We start from the raw sequence: 16,359 nt of genomic DNA, 5'->3' as shown, positions 1-16,359 counted from the left end.
GTTCCTCCTCAACAGGTGGTGAGTCTCAATCAGGTTTAAGCATTTAGGAGGGTTCGGTGAATCTGACGTGTAACACTTGAACGGAAAATTCACAATGAATGAAAATGTTCTTGCATGAGGCCCAGTGACTGCATGTATGTATCATATTCACTGCTCTATTAGTGCCTTTGGCTTGGACCTCACCTGATGCTGGATGTAGACGTGTACTCGCTCCAGCATCCCCTCACAGGTGTACTCGTAAGGCAGATAAGGCTCAACCTGGAAATAAGACGCACAGAGACACACTTTTTACCCATATTTTCACATATGAAAATGTACTTTTTTTTGTGTCACTTCATTGTTTATACTAATTGCAATAAATGGTTTCTTTTTGTTAATTTCAGCAGACAAATGTTTCTATTGTCGGATGTCTGCGAGGCCTAATAACACTATGTCACTGCATGGAAACTCATTAGGCTTTATTTGCATACCAATAGATCATCTGCTGCTGTGATGTGCAGGGTTTATAACTAATACACACGTTTGATTGGCCTAATTGGAGATGAGCTGGAAACACTATAAATTCCATATATTCTTTTTTGGCTCTTGCAAACGCCAACATGTGTAATACTCAGAAACTGCAAATTAATACTAAGTGAATTATCTTGATACAACAATTTTGTTATCGTATTTTTGACATCAGCCACTCTCTGTAAAAATGTCAATTTAAGCTTCATGATAAGACCTTTTTCCTCTTAACAGCAAAGATTTTACATGGATCAAAGTGGCTTTTCTTTATGCTGTAATCCAAAAGACCAGCCTTTGTAAATGATACACGACTTACTAAATTGCATTTCCAATCTGAAATCAAAGCAGTCTAATGTTCAACCATGTGTGAAATCAGACTTGGCCCATTTCAAGTAAAAAAGACTAAAAGCAAGTGTGCAGGGATGATGCAATTTAAAGAATTTATGCATAATGCAAATGCGATCAATGCTCTATGTTAATCTACTTTGTATGCTAGAGCAGAGAGTAAACATGCGGACAGGAGGGACACACAAAAAAGCTCAGTGCAACAATAATTTTCATCAATTGTCTAATTTAACTTTGCTTAACAAGGCAAGGTGACTAAGGGCATGTTCTCATTTACAGGAGCAGCCCAGGGAGAGGAACTATTTACATTTGTTTCAACTAAAGACTCAAGTCCACAAAGTACAACAATCAAAGATCTACCACAAACTGAAACTACTTTTATCAAAGTGCCTTTAAAGCAGAAAACATTTTCACATGTAGTTTGATAAATTGTCCTCACCTTGTCTTGAGGAAAATGCAGACTTTTAACTAACTACATTACAGAATGCTGAAGCCCAAATGTGCAAATGTGGTGGTGGGGGTGGTTGGGGTGGGTCCAAGGAAAAGGAACGAGTGAATGAAAAGAAATAACGGAAGACACAGAGAAAGGATTTATCGGAACATGAGGACTTGTCAGATAGCCAGAGATTGCTTTGTCCTGCATGACTGAACATGAGCCTTGGACACACACACACACACACACACGCACACACACACACACAGACACGCACACACACATGCACACACACACACACACACACACAGGGGGCTATGTGTGTATCTTAGTGTGTGTCCAGTGGTTAATGACAATAATGTGCAGGTAAGTTGCTATGTGCTAATATGCTCGATCTGTGAATCTCATAGTCTCTGACTCTGCAATTTAAGTGTGATTATGTGCAAGCAAAAGAATATTCTCTGCTTCTGTGTGTGTGTGTATGTGTGTCTTTCTGACTGTGTGTGTTTGCTGGGGCATTGTGCCTCCGGTGAAGGGTGAAGGGATACATCAGTGCTCTCCCAGTGGTCTGACAGTGCAGACGGAGACTGAGCAGCCAGCCAGTGCTGCTGAACTGTAACTTGTCTGACAACACAGACAAGCTGAAGAGACGAGAGAACACGTACAAACACGCACACACACACACACACACACACACACACACACACACAAAAACAAACCCACGCCCACACACAGCTATCACTACATGTATCATCTCACATCTAATCTCCACGCAAACCACTTCTAATCTGCTAAAGGCTCAAACTATACAGAACGTTTAAAGAATCACACAGACAGCTGTCTTCTTGCTGCACATGATCCCTCAGTGCACTTCATGCATTTTATGCTTTTCTTGGAGCATTATGTTGACTCAATTTTACTATAATATTCAACATAAAATTAGATGGATGACAAAAATATAAATAAATATCACAACACGATGACAATTTGCAACAGCATCAAATGCACCTTTCTGAGCTGAAAAGACATCATTTTGTCACTTCTATAATTACTTCAAGAAAACCTATTGGGCAGTCAATGTGCTGTAAAGTTGCTTCCTATAAGCTTTGCTTTTGAAATGACAAAAATGTGGATAAAAGTAGTCCACTGCTTGATAATTCATAAGTGTCAATATCATGCACTCAATGCACCAGCAATTTTGTTTTCTAATAAGAAAATATATTATTAAACTTTGGGGGACAGTGGAGCCTAAAGGTTAGTGATAAAAGCTTTTGACAACCAGTTCAATTCCCAGCGTATGAGCCAATCAAGGGTCCACAGTTTAGTTATTTGTTTTATGTAACGTGTGTCTGTGTGTAATGTAATTGGTTTATGTACTGATGATGTCATTGGTGACATCATATGGCTTTGATAGTTTGCCTTTGATGGTTGCCTGAGTGAAAGCAAGGCAGTTCAGCTGAACTGTCACGGTGACTGGAACAGAGGATCTGACTACAAGGAGGCGTGGACTGCAACAAGGTAAAAGAAAAAGGTTCTGTGTGTAGCTGTAGAGGCACACGGTTTCTTACCGAGTTTTGCGACTTCAGACATAACTTGAGAAACTTGTTTGATGAAACTGCTAGTGAACGTGCTCGTGAGATTACTGTGCTTAAAGTTGTATGTACAATTGACCCGTCATCAGCTAAGTTGAGAAGCAAGTACAATAAATGTTCAATGTTTGTATAACAACGATCTCCTTAGTGAAATATGCGCTGAAGCATGCGCTGAAACATCAGGAGTGTCAGATTTGAGTAAGATCACCTCTACACCCAGACCAGCTGGATCTAAACTGGATGAAAAGTAAAAGAGCAGCACTTGTACCCTCTCTGTTTCAGGGCATTCATGTAAAAGAGATGTTGTCTCTCACATAAGCGTACCTGAATAAATAAAAGTTTGAAAAAGGCTGGCATATAAAACGTTTATGCTGTTGTTATTTTAGAGTGCAAAATATGCCTAGTTGGCACATTGGTCTTCAATTTTAATGAGAACCAAAAGCTTTCGTGACCCTAATGTTTAGTCAAACTGGGACGTTTCAGTCTGTATGCTCCTCTCTCTATCTCTTTCACTTTCTTTTGGTTCTTTTACCATTTCTTCCCATTTTTACTGCTTTCCAGAAAGATTGAATCTCTTTGGTTGACTCCTTAATTAACCTCTCTCCCACTCTTGGCAGTTCTTAGTGTCCTCATATTATCTATCAGCCCACATTTCCTGTGTGGAAAGGTTCAGCACTCTGTGATATCAGACTGCTACCTACATACTCGCAAGTCACTCTGAAAAACTCCAGTGTGCAAAGGTCCTTTTGTATCAAAGTTTAAAAGCCTTTATCAAGCTCACAGTAACAGCAGCAGGTTTAGCATGTTGATCATGAACTATTTACAGAATTCCTTCCTGTATTCAAAAAATGCTAATACTCAATTTCAAGTATATATTTCAAGTAATATATACTGTAATATTTCAATAAGATTCGAGAGAGTACCTTGGTCCTCATAATTTGCCTGATGGCAGAGTCAAACTCTAAGGAGTTGTTGTAGTCCACTGTCATGACATGAGGTCTGCCAATGTACTGCTCTGCATACGGGTGCTGGGAGGACACCTACAGAAAACCCATGCAAACCTTAAAGTCAGAGCTCTGTAAAAACAACATCTCCTTAAAGTGATATTTGTAGATCATTTTGCATTTTGCTCAGCTTCACCAATAATAGTGTTTTATTACTTTGATAAGCTAATTTAACTAAAGCAAATGCATTATTAATCATTTTTAATTGCTATGAAAATATTTCATGATACACATATAGCTGAGCAAGCATTATCTAATGGTAGCATTTGTAAAATGTGCAAATATTATTGGCTGCCTGATAATGCACTGTGCAGTTAGAATTTATTGCAGAGTTTCTCCAAATTATTTCCACTTCTATACAACATAGGTTCTGTTGTACAATACCGGGAATGTCCTCTTCTAACATCAAACACTAATATGTGCTGCCTGAATTTGTGCCAGTTCTTTATAAACATAATGCACTTACCTCTCTTGAAGTAGGCTTGCCTCTAAAAAACTCATGATTGAGTGAACTGTGGGGTGGGTGGAACTTGGGTTGGAGGAAAATGCAGCCATTGGCTATTGCTTCAAGAGGAGCTGGGCCTTCGTAGGGGAACCCAAAGCCGATGAAAAGCTAGGAGAGATTAATTGGGAGTGTTTTTTAAAAACCATAATTACAAATTTAAAAATAAAGTCAAGACAGTAAGCCATGAAAGCTCATTTCAATTTAAACTGTCGATAAAGAGTAGAGAGTAGAGAGGATTGTGCAGATCAACTTTGACTGCGGGTAAAAATATTCCTTCAGTTTCTTGCCTTGGCCTTGCGCAGCAGTTGCTGCAGCTCATGCTGAGGCAGTAAACCATGGTTCTTCACAAAAGCGGGGACTTCCGGAGGTCTCTGGGTCTCATAGTACACTGTGCCATGGACCTCCATGTACCTGTGGAGAATCTGCAGGAAGCCTTCCTTACCCTGCTGGGAGGGGAGGGGGAAAAAGATGTGTTGGTGAGGTTGAAGGTGGGGGTTAAGGAGAGCAGGGTGTGTGGGGAAATGAGTGACAGGAAAAAAATGTTACGGAGAATATTTCATCTTTTCTTTAACAACAGTAGATTAAATTAAAAAATAAAATGGGGTTGTGTGGGTTTGACGTATAATTTGCAGAGGTTTATTCATATTTGCTTATGTGTGGGTGGAAGAGCTAGAGGGGAACAGTTTCAAAGTCAGGGTTGTGTATGATAGCTGGGGAAACAAAACCTAACCTGCATCAGTTAACAACCAAAACTGAATGGAGTATAACCCTGGGCCAAAGTATTGACTTGCTGTCTGGTGTTAAGGAGCTTACAGTATCCCTGTACTGTGCTGTAACCCCCGGAGCCGTAATTGGAGGTTGTAGCGATCGATAGCTTCCTCTGTGAGGATTTTCCCAGCCAATTAGGAGATTAGCTCAAGTGCGAAGTGCAGCAGACAACATGAATTAGCAGGAGAAACACTGGCCAGGAGTGCAGGTTCCATAACCTGCTCTGTGTGTATGCCCAAGTTCATGCTCTTAAAGTGCCTTGGATAAGAAATTGTAATAAGTATGTTCCTCTGTGCTGTTATTTTTTTATCCCTCACCTGATTTCATGTAATGTAGATTTAAATTGGTTTGACAGCAGGATATTGACATGTTGAGTTCAGTTTGTGTGGCTTGTTGGAAGAAAATTACGGGGAAAAAAAAATATTAAAGGTGAGGTTACTGTTGCTTGCTGTCAAGTTTGACTTCGGTGCAACTTATGCTGTTCACAACAAAGATTGATAATAATTTACCCACAGCCCATAACGCGAAAGATGCCTTAAATTTGCTACTAGCATTAAATAGGCTATTGAAAGTCCTGATTCTGCACAAATTATTATTATTTTTTTATCCTTTCGGCTTATCCCGTGACTTCAGTGTCGCCACAGCGGATCATTGTCCGCATGTTGATTTGGCAGTTTTTACGTGGGATGCCCTTCCTGACACAACTCTCCCCAATTTCTACCGGGCTTGGACCGGCACTGCACAGCTGGGGAGGGGAATGGGCTGTTAGGGGTCCAGTGTCTTGACCAGAGACACTTCGACATATATAGCCAGGGCCGGGCACAAATTAATTTATGTAAAACATATGAACATTATAACAAGGATATTTTGAAACTGATGAAAGATCAGTTGGTGATTTTACTAGAGAAGATGTCACATTCTGTTTTGTGATTTGAGACCTGTTCGACCACTAATGTGCAGAGAGTACACACACAATCAACATGTTTTATTTGTCCTGCCATGAGTTTAAATCATGAATTTAAACTTACAAACACGTGATCCAAACTCTTTTTGTAATTTCAAGAATGAAATAAGTGGTCTGCAGGCAGCAGAGATGAGAAATAGTCCTCCAGTTAATTGATCGTGGAAGTTGTTCTGTTGGACAAATTTAGAAACAGGTGACCTAGTGTATTGTATATATGGGATACATTGCAGCCGAACACACTAATGTCAGCAGCTTGCTATCAAAAATGTCTTGTGTCTGGTTGACATTGTACATTAGTCCTGAATTACCCACATTAACAAAGCTGCTGCATGTGCAGTTAAAAGAAACTCCGTGTTGATGTTATAACACAGAATTCTAAGACTGGCTGTTGGACCAATCATTGTGCTTTTTAAAAATTAGGGGTATAAGCACAAAGGTGATCACCGTTATACATAAAACTCCTGAAGAGTGATGTCTGTCTGTGAAACCTGTGATGCATTTGTGTGCACTTGTGAAGCAACAGGCTCTTACCTGAAGCTACCGAGCACCCATTCAGATACAATGGTCCAGCACAAAAGAAAGAAAGAAAAGAAAATCAGATAAATACTGAAAATATACACTCAGAAAACATTTCAATCTAAGTGGAAAGAAAAAGAGAAACAGGACAAAAATTACATGTTACATGCTCTGCCTTTTCACCAGGCTTTTGCAGATTGAAGCCTTGTAATTTTAAAACCTTTCACCTCCCTTTTGTTCTCGTCTCTTTTCACAAGCTACAACTACAAGGAAATCGAGGAAACCGCACAGGTAGAGAGTGGAAAGTAATGGCAGCAAACGTCATTACAGTCATTTAAACAATGGAGGCACAATTGTACCCTTCTACAATATGCAGGGGGAAAAAGCAGGCAGCTTGGAGGCGACAATTGTCTTTAAATTAAAGCAACACAACTGAGAGCCACATGAGGCTGAACTGTAATGGTGTAAACGTTGGAGTGTGTGAAATGCTGTTATTTGATTTTTCTGTTAAGACTGCATAGTGTTTTAAGGTATATGTAGGCGGTATGTAGCAGTATTCAAAAGATTAAATGTAGCAGAGATATAATAAGACCATGTCAGTGTGTTTTTATTACTGTGGAGAGCAAACAGCCCCCTGCCAATGTAAGCCTTTGTACACATCTCAAATCCGTAGCAGCCACAACTAGATGTTACTTTCTCCTTACCTTCCACATGCTGGCCTCCTTCCCATAAACAACAGCCATGTTGTTAACTTTGTTCTGCTGGATGCTCCTCTTCTCTGTCTCATTCAGCTCCTCCGACACGAAGCCCATGAATGAGTTGTCTGGTGTGTGAGCTGAGTGTGTGTGTTTGTGTGTGAGTAATGAGCAAAGGCGAGATAGTAGTAAAGAGAAAACAGTACACACAGAGGGAAGTTTCCTTGTTAGTAAGAGAGAAAAGAACGACAAAAATAGCACTGCATTCTTATTTGCTTTAGTTTATTGGTAAAGTCAGTGATTATTGTCTCCATAATTATTACAAATAGTGACTGTTGTAAAGCCAGCTGCTGCTGTCTATGAGATTGTCAGATAGTTCCATCAGTTAAATTTTAATTAATCAAAACCAACTACCAGTAAAGCTATTTACCCCTACAAACACTATTTTTTACATAAGTTTAAAGTTTACATAAGTTTAAAGGTCGACTCAGTCATTGAAGCTTAGGATAGTGTGCAATACAGGTATTAACACAGACATCCATCGAATGTAAAATTACTTTACTGTTGTACAGCGGAAGGTGCATGAGTCTGCTGCTGTTTGCAACAGAAGAGAGTTAAGCAGTCAGTGTTTCAGTCAGCAGGAAGATAGACAACGGCAATTTAAAAAGCAGATCTTACATATTAGGTAGCAAGAGACGGAAAAAGAAAAGCAAACGCGATAAAGAATAGCTACAGCTTGAAGGGACGCTAGAAGCTGTGGTGTTGCTGAAAATAGCTGCATTAAACACATTACTCTAAATGAATGTGAACAAGCTGCCAGACCTGTCAAAGAAAGTGAAAACACTGAACTGGAGTCATTTTATCATAGTTAGAGTGACTGTCAAAACTGATGACAGATCTTTGCATGCGCGTGTGTGTGTGTGTGTGTGTGAGAGAGAGAGAGACATTTAAGAATAACTATATAACTTTCACATTTACAGTACAAATGTTTGCACTGAGGAGAGGCTATGGAAGTAATAAAAAATTTTGGCACATCCAACATATTAACACATGTCAAACAAACATGAAAATAACATGCTGAATTATGATTTGATAAAACGAGACATTAGTGATCTTACGGAACATGGTCATGTACTGCCTGGCGTTTAGGTTCCAGTAGCCCCAGTTGGTCCGGTAGCCGTGTAGAGTTGCATACTCCTCATGGTTGTAAGCGGGCTCTGTCCCAAAGGTGTCAATCACTCGGATATGACATCTGTAAAGACAAAGCAGACTCAGATTAAAACAGCACTATCAAACTCGTTCTATCAATCGTTCTGCGCTATTTCTGATCCTAAGATTGAAAGCAATCAGTGAAATTTCTATTTCACGAGTTGAAAACTTCTCAGAATTATAACGCTTCCTTTGTGTTGTCTGGAAACACAAAGACAAATTCAGAGGTTCAGGAAAATATTTTAAAATAGGAAAACAGGATGTGATTCAACTATTTATAAATGTAAATGTACATGTAAATGACTGACAGCACAGTCCGCACGCACACACCCACACACAGACACAAAACACTCTCCAAGCTGTGAAAGTGAACACTGCCACCTTTAGCTCTTGTTAATTCCCAGGAGCCCAGGAGCAGGAAGATGGGCCAGACTGAACACACTCACTGGTACAGACAAGGGCATTATGAGTATTACATGAGTATGAGTAAGACACACACTAAGATACATACATAGCCCCTGTGTGTGTATTACTGTACTTCAGTGCACATCTGTATTTTCCACTAGGGATCATTAGAATCTGTTTGATGAAACAAGTACAGCAATAATGGGATAATAAGGGACAATTGGAAGTAAATAGGTAGGGAAACTTCTGTGATAACTATGAAATTTAAATAATGTAACATTTAAAACATGTTATAATAGTTGTGCTGTCGACTTGTCAACAGAAATTTATAGTTCACACTTCATAGTAAAAGGTGCATAGCGAAAAAGGGTGCTGGAAATTAAGCCTTCAGCTGTCTTTGTACCATGACCCCTGCCTTTCACTTCAAAGCAGTCCCCTGAGAGTCCTCTGATTTAGTAGGCTTCCAACTGCGCTCCATATACTCACATATTCTCTATTCTGCTTTGTGGTCTAGTGAAGAAAGAGTTTTTCCTCACTGTTTAGTGACTGTTTTATTACCTTAACGTTTTAAATAGTGTAAATAATCCCACCCCTCCCTTAAAACAATTTGATGCTTGACAGGTGAGCAAAGGTATTGCGTTCATGGATTAGATTTCTACAGCTGGACATTGTTTTGCCAGTTTGTATGTATATAATCCACTGGCATGCAAGATCAAAACTGAGGAACATCAGTGATCAGAATTTGAATTCCTAGAATATTCAGCTTTGAATGAAAGAATCTCCCACGTAAAAACACCAACTCCCTGTGTTTTTGTGTTTCTATATTTCTAGAAAATAAAAAAAGTATTCTAAGGGCACTTAATTGCAGACAAGGTGACATCCCTGTTTTGTCTGACACTTCTCTTGATATTTCTGTCAACGACTGTACAATGCAAAAGGCCAACCAATAGACATTGATATATCTTAGAAAGGTTATAAAAACAGCCTTATCTGCAAGAGGAAGCCCAAAAACATGCACTTATCTCTTCAGTCCTGTTTCGAGGCACTGAGGCTGAGATTAAGCGGAAAATGTTGTGAGTCGATTGGTAAGGGTCATAGAATCCCACAATGAATTATTAATAGCAAATGTTAGTTTTACTTGTCTCTGCACTGTCTCCTTTACTCCACTCTCTCCAACCTGCGCTATCACATACTGCCAGCTCTGAAACGGTGAAAATGTTTCTGCCCACAGATAAGAGGTCCCAAAGGGAGGGGAAAAATAAAAAATAAAAAAGTGAAGGAAGAGGGGATAAGTGGAGGAGTAGCTGAGCTGAATATCTATCGAAAGATCAGAGTACGGAGCTAATCTGGGTTAAACGGCTGCTCAGCAAAGCTCGACAGTCCTCCAGTGTGAGGGGAATATGGCAGTGTGGTGCGTTGGGAACATGCTGGACGTTTTGTTATGCTTTACCTGACAGATGCTATAGAAATGCACACAGTACAATCATACATAAGTACTGTTTCTTTGGTAACTAACATTGCAAATCGAAATCAATCCAACTGGATAACTCAAACACTGCAAACATGCTTTTAGAGATTTTTCCAAAAGTGGTATAACTAACAAAACTAAATATTTCCATTTCAAGTTTAATTCACAATGCAAAAGGTGCAGAAAGCAACGTTAGAATACTTTTCAAATCAATACCACATGCTAAAGTCTGGGAGCTGAAGCAGCAAACAGCATTGACATGAGTCTAAGACAGCAGCAGACTAACAGTGAGAAGATGGTAACAGGAAATAATCTATCAAAGACCCAATGTCAATCAGCTTATACTAGTGGGATTTCAATGAAAGCCTTTGATAAACATCCTTTCTTTGTTTGGTGACTCTTGCATTTGTAGCGAAATGCTGGGGCCAGCCAGAACTCTGTGATTCTCAATCATTTGCCTGGCACATACTCTCAACTCATCCACAGGACAAGCAAAGCTCCACAAGCTTCTTTAAAGTAGTTTTCAGTTGGCTCATTTCCTGATTAAACTGGGTCAGTCCCACTTTTAAAGCATTTTACTTGCCAAGTCAGTCTATGCTTCAGGGCCAGAGGTTGTCTAAATACAGGGGAAGAGATTTGTTTTTCAGCCGGCTGTAAACAGAGCATTCGTAACATGTCCACATCGGTACACCACACCCAAGTGGTAAAGTAAGATGCAAGTTATTCCTTTGCTTCCTTGAGTGAAAGCACTGAGCTACAGATACAGGCTGATGGTGCCCGCTTAATGCTGTCAAGCTGGAAGCTTGTCTCCGTATGTCTTTTTACTCATTTGCTCAGCTGTCCTGAAAAAAAAAAACGGCTGCCTGAAAGACAGACTGATCTAACAAACACATAGGCACAGAAACACAGAATCCCAATAATGAAATTATGTTAGGTTAATATGTGATATGATGAAACTTTAGATATTTTGTTTTAACTGCAGCATGTTTTCATTGCACATATTAACGGTGTATGTGCTGTTTTTGTTATCATTCACTAATATGTGTTCATAAATGTGTGAAATGTGTTGTTACTTTGCACTTAAAATAAGTGCACACGCTAAATCACATCTGATTATGACACATGTGCATCCACCATTTGATCCTAACCCTGTGATGTGATATGATAGGAGATTGACAGGTGCATGGAAATAAGGATGAAAGACATTGAGTTCATCGTTATATCATTTCATTGGCATAATACCTGCATTATAAATAATATATTTTAGAACTGTCCAGAGACGATTCTACACTTGCAGAAAACAAACAATATAAAATCAGATAAGAAAAAAACACTACATTCTGGATGTGTATGTAAATTGTTTGTACAGATACTTTAAAGCAGAAAATTAATTCCACAGCTTGTGAAAGAGGCTCAGTGTTTAATGTTATGCACCTTTGCTTTTTTTCAAAGTAAGATGATATGTAGTATACTCCATCCATCAATTATCCTTCATAACTTGGGGGGATACTGCAGCTTCCTCAAAACACTGTACCCATCACTGTTTTGACCAAGTAGAACAAATAGAGCATATTGTAGTTGTTCTGTAGAGCTGAAGCCAGTCTATTTTTCAAAGTAAAATGAAACATTTGGATTTTTCAAATAATTCTCCTTAAGGATAAAGCAACTCTTCTCAAAACAAGCAATAAGCTACTGACACCTGTATTAAACATATGTTAAACAAAGATGTATCCTGAAGAAGTCCAGGGAAACAGTGTTTTGTATCTAAGTATAGTTTTTATTTTCTTTGGCTTTGCTGGCATTGCTTTGAACATCTTCTCCAATCCCACTCTTTACTACTCTGATAGAGTGGTAAATTTAGCATGCAGAGGAAATCAATATGCTAGTCCTATAAGCCGATGAGTGGGTGTGATTTAAAACTGTCTCCTATTGGCTTTCAGCATCTTTAACAGGAGCATGCACTCTTGCGCTCGCACAAACAACATCACACTGGGCAGCACCATGTTGCCCAGGCACAATAAATGAATGTAGATGTCAGTAGGAACATAAAATAAAAGTAATTAAAGGGAGCAGAGGGGCCCCAAAGCTCAGGACACTTGATTAATGATGCCTTTCAGCACACAGTTCTCAAATAGACTAGTCTAGGTGAGGAAGGGAGAGGGAGAGAGAGAGAGAGAGAGAGAGAGAGAGAGAGAGAGAGAGAGAGAGAGAGAGAAAGAGAGAGAGAGTTGTTGTTGTACAGGTAGTGTATAACACAGATGTGTCCTAAAACTCTAGATAAAGAGTGCCTGGGAAGAAATACTGGCTAGGGGAAAGCTTATGGCTAAGGTACACCTGTCCATGAGTAGAGTGATTTTTTTTAAAGCTGGTATGTTGTCACATCAAAAAGAGAGAGATATCCTGGGTACTTCTTTTCATATATTAAAATCACTGAAGGGCGTCCTCTCGTGAAAGTGAGGATAGGTTCCTGTTCCACCTGTATAACTGAAACATTCAGATAATTCCCTAAGCACAAGCTTCTGAGGGAACAAAACACAAACTCTTGCAAACACTAAAAGTCACATCCTGTTAGGGAAAGCAGAAATCAAGACTCCATGTGGCAATGATGGAGCTGGGAACTGCTGACCTCAGCAAGCAATTAGGTGCAGACTGCTGGTTGACTGGCATCTCGGCTGGGTAAAATGTGTGGATTTGTGTGTGTGTGTTTCTGTGCTTGAGAGCTAGAACAAAAGGAGAGAGAAAGCAGAACAGGCTGTGTGCTAGAAACAGCTCCCCACCAGTAATGCATTTTCCTCATTCATAATTGGATTTTAAAAATAAATGCAGTGGCCCTTTAAATGTGGTGTCAGGTTGACTCTGAATACCTTCCTCTCCTCCTGTTTTGTGGCATCTCTCCTCCTCTTTCCTCCTCTTTTCTCCTCTGACATCTGTCTACACACATTCACTGTTAGCTGTCTTTCTTATTCTTTTCTCACTTTGTTGCACTTTAATTTTGGCCTCCCCCCAATTTTATCTATCACTGTTGCCTCTTAATGCCGGAAGCAACAACAAAAGAAAGCAAAATGTCAATTGCTGCGTCACACACAGGGGGTAGACAAAGATGCCAATTTATTGGACAAGGAGAGATGAGAGTGTTACAGAGGGGGGTAGCTGCAAGCTGTTTTTAAGGGGCTGGAGAGGACAATTCTCAAGCTGGACTTTCAATCTTATTTTGCTTGTGAGGCAAGAACAAAGAAGAACTCTGAAGATAATATGGACTCATACTGCTGTGCTCTACGGGGTTTTGCAGCTGATGTTTTTATTCCAAATGCACTGTGGTACTTTATATTCATATTTTAGGTATGACTGCCTTTTTGGTGCATTGGTCTAAGGACTGTCCTAGTTTCCAAGTTGTTGGCCAAAGGCAAACTCAATAATATTTCTTCTTTGTCACGAAACAGATATCTTATGTTGCTGTCTCTTCTTTGTGCCTTTAACTAACCTTCTCCTCTTGAGAGTAATGCTCTGAGTACTTTTAAACACCTATAATAAGTTGTTTTTACTGATGTTTATGTGTAAATATGTGTGTTTGCATGTGGTTTGGTGGTACTGTAAATGAGCGTGGCAATGTTCATGTACAGTACTGTCAACATTTCATTTGTAATACTTCTCTTGCTGTTCAGAGTAATGGTGCATGGCAGGTGATGCAGTGTTAAGGTGTGTGTGTGAGTGTGTGTGTGTGAGTGTGTGCTTGTCACCTAGGTAGTGCAGAAAATTTGCTGGTCTTAACACGTTTCCAGGCCTCATTGGTTAAGCCTTGGTTTTAAGGTTAAGGTTAGAATTTTGTTTTAAGGGTTAGGATTAGGGTATGGCATTCAGTAGTGATCAAGAATAGAAATACGAACCATCATATTACCAGCAATAATTAGTCCACAAACACAGTCAAAGAACCTCCCTACTGGTTTGAAAAATTGCTGACACACGCACACATACAACCAAACTCATGCACCTGATACACAAATAAATACGCACAAGTGAAAATATATACATACATATACACATGACTTAAAAAAAGGGAAATACTTAAACTCTCTTAAACACACACACAGTCACACACACACACGCACGCACACACATACAATAACTGTTCACTGACTTGTGTTTCTTGAGTGAGAGTCCCATGTGTTGCTTCATCTGCTGCAGGCCATGGTAGTCTGTGTAGATGAGGTCAAAGGGCAGCGGGCCAGTGAGTGGGCAACTGCCTCTGCCTGGAGGCACACCGAGGAACCTGCAACACACAAATAAATCTCTCATTTTACATGAGCAGAGAAACATGACAGACAAAGAACCGAAAAACTCTGAGCAGACACTGAACTGTCTGCTGACCAGAGCCTCCAAGCAATCTTAATAACTCAACAAAAACAAAAATAATAGAACAAAATATAACAAAAACCTTGTGGTCTTTTAGAGACAGGACAGGTACAGAGAAGTGAGCATACTGTAGTGTAAGCTGAAAGGTGGGAAGTGTGGGGGCTCCTTTCTGGTTATTTTATATACCAAAATGTTTATCAGCCATTATTGTTATTGTCTTAAGTGAGGTGAAGTGTTTTCAATTACTTGTTTTGTTGAAAGAGTTTTAAAGTGTGTCTGAATCAAAGAAACCAAAGAGAACACATTTTAGCTTCTACCAGTTTTGTCTTCTTGTCGTCTGTCAGCTAAATTGATAATAACAGAAGGCTGAGCTTAGTCCAGTCAAATACAGAATAGTATTTGACTGTGAGGTAAATAGCTTTAAACCCCTTACTTCATATCACTGTACAGTGATTTTGTCTGTATTCCCTAACTTCTTCTGCATACCAACACGCCTGAATGCATTTAAACCTGACCACATTCTGTGTAGGTTACAATATAGGGCTAGTCCATTACTTTGGATTAGATAGGCAAAAATAAGTGTTGTACAGAAATTCAGGGTTCCCAGGGGATAACCCTTCTGACTTTCGATATATGTTGAACTTACACCATGATATTTGTGTTTTCAAGTGAAACCTCAGGACCATTATTTGAAGAATTGCTTTGGAAGTTCAAAGTTCAACTTGCTCCAATACGTTAATTTGCCAAAATAAAAAAAAAAATTTCTGATTAGATTTAGTTGATTAGTCGTTTGTTGTTAATTAGCACTTAGAAAAAAAAGCTGAGATAGTATGTTAATGTTAACTTTTAATTAAACCACTGTTGTAAAAAGCATAAAGCTGTGAGCATGGTTATGGTTACCTAGAATCTTTAGCCAGCAAGTGAGAGGCAACGATTTCAAATTAAAAAGCTTCAATACCAAAAGATGATACATTAAATTATACTTTGTAACATATAATCATCTGGAAAACAAGGACTCCTGAATTACTCATTCGTAGAAGCATTGAAGCATTGCTTGGTTAGCATCAGAACTAAAAGCTGAATAGATAAAGAGAAGCAGCCACAGAGACTGAACTTCATCGGCAAAAAACTCAGTTTGACTGACACCTGATCGGTGAGAAGTGCAGCAGGTCAAAGAAAACACAGCAGCAAGATCTAAACACGGAAAATGGAACCTATTGTGTTACTTTAAAGCAAAAAAGCTTACATTTTTTTAAATTCTTCCTGTCCCTTAAAGAAATCAAAGCCTCTAAACCTGGAGCCTTGACACAACCAGATAAACTCAACACCAACACAAGTGAGAGAAAAGGTCCATAGCAGTATGGGGCAAAGCACAAAGAAGTCTTGTGCACTAAAATGATAAACACCACCATCATGCCCTTCAAAAAAAGCTGAGTGAAAGCAATGGCAATGCAATGGTGTGAAGATAAGGCAATGGCCATCAGTGTTTACATCTCCTGTTGCTGAAACTCTAAAGCAGTGTTTTTGACTGAAAGTTTAATTGAAAAGTGTGTGTTTGTTAATCAGATAATATCAAATAGTTCCATCAAAGTGAGGCC

The 16,359-nt window shown here is 39.2% G+C and overlaps 1 protein-coding gene across 1 annotated transcript in view; it reads right to left on the bottom strand.

The window, feature by feature from the left end:
• The window catches only part of LOC137124194 (alpha-1,6-mannosylglycoprotein 6-beta-N-acetylglucosaminyltransferase B-like), a 109,574-nt gene that overhangs the window by 4,704 nt on the left and 88,511 nt on the right, over window positions 1-16,359 (bottom strand). The window contains exons 9-16 of the mRNA XM_067498939.1: window positions 14,547-14,678; window positions 8,448-8,581; window positions 7,339-7,469; window positions 6,889-6,891; window positions 4,674-4,832; window positions 4,348-4,494; window positions 3,801-3,917; window positions 184-258 (exon numbers count right to left, since the gene is read on the bottom strand). Of these exons, the coding sequence (XP_067355040.1) occupies window positions 184-258; window positions 3,801-3,917; window positions 4,348-4,494; window positions 4,674-4,832; window positions 6,889-6,891; window positions 7,339-7,469; window positions 8,448-8,581; window positions 14,547-14,678 (898 nt within the window). The remainder of the gene's footprint in view (window positions 1-183; window positions 259-3,800; window positions 3,918-4,347; window positions 4,495-4,673; window positions 4,833-6,888; window positions 6,892-7,338; window positions 7,470-8,447; window positions 8,582-14,546; window positions 14,679-16,359) is intronic.

This window comes from Channa argus, chromosome 3, assembly GCF_033026475.1.
Source record: "Channa argus isolate prfri chromosome 3, Channa argus male v1.0, whole genome shotgun sequence".
Lineage (NCBI taxonomy): Eukaryota > Metazoa > Chordata > Actinopteri > Anabantiformes > Channidae > Channa > Channa argus.
Note: the sequence above shows the minus strand (reverse complement) of the source record. Positions and strands in the feature narration are given on the sequence as shown.